The 6,260-nt window shown below is 45.1% G+C and overlaps 1 protein-coding gene across 1 annotated transcript; it reads right to left on the bottom strand.

Annotated features, from left to right (window-relative positions):
- Positions 1-293: 293 nt before the first annotated feature.
- Positions 294-3,896, bottom strand: LOC311055655 (uncharacterized protein). Its single transcript, XM_084071911.1, has 5 exons — positions 3,647-3,896; positions 3,199-3,299; positions 2,815-2,974; positions 2,290-2,413; positions 294-2,163 (listed from the first exon to the last, which is right to left on the bottom strand). Exons 2-5 carry the CDS (start codon positions 3,289-3,291, stop codon positions 993-995), a joined length of 1,548 nt encoding a protein of 515 aa, XP_083928037.1. The 5' UTR covers positions 3,292-3,299; positions 3,647-3,896; the 3' UTR covers positions 294-992.
- Between the last annotated feature and the right edge of the window lie 2,364 nt (positions 3,897-6,260).

The raw sequence follows: 6,260 nt of genomic DNA, 5'->3' as shown, positions 1-6,260 counted from the left end.
CCAATTCTTTTTGAAGATTCTTTAAAAAATAGCAGATCTATGTATATATAGACTATAGAGGCAAAGTGGTTAAAACTGATTTTGATGCGATATCAACTGATTTTGCTGGGGACCCCCATGGGTCCTTGGGGGGTTTCCCGGGGGTCTTCAATCCCTCTGTTCTGAATCAACTACAAGTGGATGAATCCCATTAATCACAGTGCCCCCTGGTGGAACTGATAACCAGAGCAAGTTAGAGAGTGAAAAAGGTAAAAAGACCAAGGCGCTGGCAGATTAAAATATGTCATCTTTAATCAACACTGATTTCATTACAAGCCATAGTGCCAAAATACCATCCTCAAAATATTGGCATTTCATAAATAACAAAACAAATTCAAACACATTGTCAGTCAATAAATAGGAAATCAAGATGATAGACTATTATTCCATAATGATAGGAAGACACTGTCCACCGTCATAAAATGCACGAGTACAGTTCTTTCTCAGGTAAGGTTGATAATAAATAAATAGGCATTAGATGAAGCATTCCTTCAACAGCTACCAAAAAAAAAGAAATCAGACAAACAGATATTAGACATGCAATTTCATTCCCCTGATAGGACACGGCCGCGCACGCACGCACACACACATACAATTACATCCTGAAAAAGAGTACCCCACGTTTTGTTTAGCCACATGAACCCTAGCATCCCTATTGTGGGCATGTCATAATAGGCGAACAATACCAGAAAATAGTTGATCTACAGCTCACTGTGAAGTTGTAGATTGGCTGCTTCCGGCTAAGAGATTTTGTGTAGAAGGAAAAAAGGAGGGGACCAAGTATAGATCCCAGGGGGACACCGATCAACAAAGTATATAGGGTTTAAGTGGTTAAATCTCAATAGCAAACGTGCACACACGAACACACACGTGTTCCCCACACTATTCTCACTCTCTGCCCCCCCCCCCCCCCACCCAAACATTTCAGTTCTTATCAGTGGTCCCCGCCCCAATCAGCATCTGTAAGGTAGGGCGGCCTGTCCCATTTTGATGCGGGGGGCGAACAGCACACCAAGCATCATCCTCTCCCCCCAGCCCAGCAGCTTGTTGAAGGTCAGATTGAGCGGAGACAGGAGGCCCTGCTCCTCCGGTGAGGTCTCCTCTGACTCTGCCGTAACAGAAGGAGCCGGCTTGGTGTCCGTCGAGGGCTGTTGGTCTACTATGGCACTGCGCTGTCTGTCCGCTTTCCCCCTGCTCATGTCCCTGACTATCTTTCGGGCTGCGCTGGGCTCCCCCTTCTTTCCCGTGTTATGAGGGCAGCTGTTTTTCTTCCCCTGGGCCCTTCCCTCTCTCTCCCCCTTCCCTCTGCTTTGGGCATACTTGGTGCGTGAGGAGCTCCGATCCCTTCGCTTTGGCGCTGTCTGTGCAGGGGAGCTGACTGCTGCTGAATGCTCGGTACTCAGCCTCGTTGCCTCGTGCACAGCTCCCATCTCCCTCTTGTGGACAGTTTTGGGAATAGCAGTGCACGCTGTCCGCCGGGTGTTGTTGCTCTGCAGGGGTTTCGGATGGTAGTCAGGAGTGGGGGCGTTTCCCAGCGGAGACAGGGAGAGGGTGAGGCTCTTGCGTTTGTCTGACAGAGAAGCAAAGCCTGTTGGGATTTGCAGCTGATTGGGCTTTGGTTCTGGTTTAGCTGGCTCACAGGGACTGAGGGCTGGAGGAGACTCACACGGCATCTGGACTTCTCTTTGGTGCTGGTTCAGGTTCAGCGTTAGGTTGAGAGTCCTGAGTTTTCCAGAGAGCGACAGCGTCAACGGCGACGCGTTCCTCCGTTCTTGCTGCATGTTTCCTGTAAAACTCGGAGTGTTCTCGTTTTCAGCTGAACGGAAATAGTTCTGCTCTGCTTTCTCTGTGTTGCATGAATTCTCACTGTGAACTCTGGTGGCCTCGATTAAGTCATTGGTAATGTGGGTGCCCTGGTAACTCATGTTGTTACTCATGCTCTGATTTGCTGACAGCGGACTAGTGCATCTATAGCTGTCATTGTCATTGGTCTCCACAGATGTGATTGGCTGGGCATCTGGGTTGCAGTCTGAGCTCTTCCGATTCAAGGTGCCCTGGAAGAGCTGCAGCTGCCCAAGGAAGTTGAAGTTCGGGGAAATCGAGGGCCGGCGGTCTTTCACAAACCTTCAAGAGGGAAATACAACAAGAGGTCAAGACTACAGTGAGGATAGCTTCTAGTTTAGGAATTAAATAGGAATATGAATGCTGCTATTCTACTACGATGTCACAAACATAAGAATGAAAACCCACCTGTAGGCATGATCGAGGTCCATCCCCAAGCTATACATGATGTAAGCCACAGCCAGAGCAGGGGAACGAGAGATGCCTGCCGCGCAATGAACTAAGACTGAACACCCTGAAGACATGGCGCCATCTGAGCATAGATCGAGAGCAATGGAAAGAGCAGGAGAGAGAGACAGAATTTAGGTCAGTCTTGCAGTTCAAAACCAAACAGCATATGCTAAATTGTGCAACACTCTCATTAACCACTTGCCCTATTTTATATTTTGTCATACGATGGTGTTGTGAAAATAGCATCTGCTACTTTTGCAATTTATTCCAACTTTTTTTTTAAATTGCCTATAACGGCATGCCCAAAATAGGGATGGCCTCTTTTGAAAGCACTCTACTAACAACATATGTTTCAACAAAGGGCGTGTACATTAGGAAAACGTCTTTGATTGTTGGAATAATGTTCACTAAAGCATGCAGGATCCACAGCTATTCCAGTGGTCTGCCGTGCAGCGAATAATGCAAGTCTGGCATCATCCTCACCGATGAAGCCCAGCGCCTGGGGGATCCAGGGCAGCAGGTCGTCTCGATGGGAGTCGTCAATGGGGATGCGTAGGTACTGGGAGCAGGGCAGGAACGTGGGCTGCGGGCTGCAGCGGCTCACACTCAGCACATACGAGATCCCTCTTGCACTGAGACCATCCTGTATTATCCAGTGAGACAAGAGGGGAGGGGGGAGGGGGGAGAGAGAAGACGTCATTGTTTTGAGTTTGCAGAGGGATGCATATTTGGTTTTGCAGCAAGGGTTCTTCAGGAATGCCTTTGCAAAAACAGAGCAGGGTACTAGGTATGTCCAGTCCTAGATGTGTTTTAGCACAATTTGTAAGGGAAAATCTCAGAGGCTGACCAGAAGAACACCATTATTACCTGAGTAACGTCAGTCTCAGCACCCAGGTAAAGATGGGGCAGGATGAGGGACAGCGGTGGCCGCTCATTGTCTCTCTCTCTGTAGAAGACCATCTCTATATCTGATGCAGAAAACATGAAGTTGTATTTAGATTAATTGCAGGAAACTCATTTTAATTACATTTTCCATAAAACTCAACATATAATTTAACTTTTATATTGTTTTTACGAATGAAAAATAAAAATAGTCACATTGAATATTACTTTTGCAATTGCATCGAATAACATTGCTGAAACAACATGGTTTACTAATATGTAATAACGACTACTGCAAGTGTAATGATTGTTGAAGTGGTTGCTGCAGAAGCCCTTATTGTCATGCAGTTTGCATTCTATATCAACATGCATACCAAGTAGCTTAAAAATAAGTAATCTAATAGTGACAAAATATTTTGGATTCAATACTTACAGTGAGGATTTCTTTTTAAATTATTTTTTAAATTTCCTTCAAAACTGCAGATATGCACTGCTCACACGAGACTACCTCGGCCAACGTTATATCGGTTAGATCACTGCAGCGGCTCGGTGCAAAATGTCACTATAATCCCGTCCAAGAATTCAGATCGTGGAGAAAGTCGTTTTTGCAGAACATTAAACAAATAAATAAATCGAACTATAAACGAACAACTAACGTGCGTCTATCGTTTCCTCTTGCCTCGTCCTCGAGTCTCTGCGAATGCCGTTGTGTTGTTGTCTGTCTTATACCTGCTCCAGGGGGATATAGGGATGAGGTAATGCTGTTTCTGGAAGCTAAGAATAGTCGCATTTTGGATGTGATGTCATTTTCAGCCAATCAGCGAGCCGAGTGTCAGTGTTACACCAGCATCGGTGACTCTCACGAAATCCGTTTAGCCGGAGGGCGCAGTTTAGCATTTACAGGAGATTCGCGAAATGGGCTCTATGCGCAGCAGCCATATACTGTAAAGAAACCGGGCCTCTTCTTTACTTCCTTCACAGGTTCAACAAAGGGAAGTAACTCGTTCTCATGCTATTCATCAAAAATGTGGAACGCCCTACCAAAAGGAGTAAAGGAGTGTAAAACCCTACTCTCTTTCAAAACAGCCCTAAAGATACACCTTCAGGAGGCTGCAATTGGAAAATGGCCCCTGTCTAAGTCCTAACCTAACCTACCCCCCTACCCCCCCCCTCTCTCCTTCTCCTTTTGTACATATTTCTCACTCTTCATACCAGTAACCTGTAAACTGATTGTATGACATTCTATAGTAGTTGTGTATATCTGTCTGTCTCTTATATGTCATCATGATTTGTGTGCATGCTGGGGAACTCATTTGAAACAAGCTCAGTGCTTTTATGAGTCTTCCAGTTTAGTAGACCTTGTATTGTGAATTTGTACTTCCATGTACTGTTGTTCTCATGTCTTACTAAATAAAGTACATCAATCAATCAAGGTGTGTTACCAATGCTACTAATGAAGGCTGCGTTCCATTCTGGTCAAACGGAGTCAGGCTGCTGATATTGTGCATGTTCACTGGAAACACTCTGCTGCTACACCAGTGGGTCTCAAAGTGTGGTCCAGGGACCCTTATAAAATGGTATTTGGTTCCTTTTGTACGCTTTGAGTTATGGGGGAGTTTGGGAACCAGTGCTACTGTGCTACACTAAATGGAACAGAGCCTTAATTTGTATCATTGGTAACACACCTGTGAAGGAAGTAAGGAAGAGGCCCAAATTCTTTGCAATATGGCTGCTGTGCTATTGCAACAGTCGTGAGCGAGAGTTTGAAACTTCTTCAACATTATTCTCGATAGAATTAAATAACCACCACCTCCCGCCATCACATCACATCATCGTGAACTGCAATTGCAAATAAAATAGCCGGAAATGAAAGCAGCGCCCTCTGGCGTCGTATAATTCCGCGGGTCACCGATTTTGGGGTAACACCCAGCCTCCGACATGGTGTGTACACGCTCTATTTGTCCCCACGTCATCAGTTCAGCCGGAGAGGACCTCGGCGTTTTATTGTGATGAATCGTACCTTTTGATTCAACAGCCCCCCCACCCTCCCGACACACTATTGTTACAGAGGGGAGGGGTATTTGCAAACACGCATGATGCAGCTGCCATGTCCACTCACCAGAAAAGCATTTATTTAGGCGTAGCCTACTTGCGCAAAAGACATGTAGTATATCCCATGAGCCAAGTGTTTGTGTTTCATGCTTTAACAATAATCCTGTGTTCATTCCGTATTATTGCAAACGCTATGCGTCATTAAACGGGCTGGGATGGCCTCTTTGCTAAGTGTGCGTGCGTGTGTGCGTGTGCGTGTTTGTGAGAGGTAACCATGATATCTGCACTGCAGCGCATGCAGCCGCATCATTGCAGAACCCCCCCATGAAACGGACGCACCTTTTATTGCATGAATGACACAAGAACCCATCTAAAATGACACCAACCAACCATAAGCGTTTCTGTCTATTTACTTGCTTGCATCCGATTTCTTGTGGTTGCAGATTTCTGTCAGCGCTGCAGTAGATGGCCTAGTTTGCCTTGATATGGATTGGATGGTGGAGAATTCCAGGCAGGAAGAACCAATCGAGGAGAGTACTGTAGGTCTTCAGAGGTTGACCTATAGAGGCTGAGTATTCCCAATGCACACTGGTTATGACAATTATTAACCAAGAAGCAGTTTTTATACAGGCTACATTATGCACATAGAGATATATTAATCCTATATTTCAGATGTCTTTACATCGTTGCACCTACGCCTTACATTTGTATTTGCATACACTACATATATTCTGGATTCATTGTGCACACCCCCATACACATCCATGTTTACATTACACTTTTTTACTTCTGTAAACCTGTGATGTGACAATAAAGCTGATTCTGATTCATATACATTAAAACCTAGTCAAAAACATCGTAACCTAGTTAGATCATTTCATTTGTTTATGTCAGCTCCATCATAACTTCCTCTGTATCGTGTATCCTGTCCCCAGCTGATGAAATGACATCATGTTCCTTCATGAATCAGTGGTTCTGTTTGGCCCAGTCTCTTT

Source organism: Gymnoscopelus microlampas, assembly GCF_963454915.1.
Source record: "Gymnoscopelus microlampas genome assembly, chromosome: 11".
Lineage (NCBI taxonomy): Eukaryota > Metazoa > Chordata > Actinopteri > Myctophiformes > Myctophidae > Gymnoscopelus > Gymnoscopelus microlampas.
The sequence above is the reverse complement of the archived record's forward strand: the minus strand, read 5'-3'. Positions and strand labels throughout refer to the sequence as shown.

Coding starts and splice junctions, on each gene's coding strand:
- LOC311055655 (XM_084071911.1), bottom strand. CDS start 3,291: ATGGTCTTCTACAGAGAGAGAGACAATGAGCGGCCACCGCTGTCCCTC. Junction 2,414..2,814: donor CCAGGCGCTGGGCTTCATCG/GTGAGGATGATG, acceptor ATCTATGCTCAG/ATGGCGCCATGTCTTCAGGG. Junction 2,164..2,289: donor GACCTCGATCATGCCTACAG/GTGGGTTTTCAT, acceptor TCCCTCTTGAAG/GTTTGTGAAAGACCGCCGGC.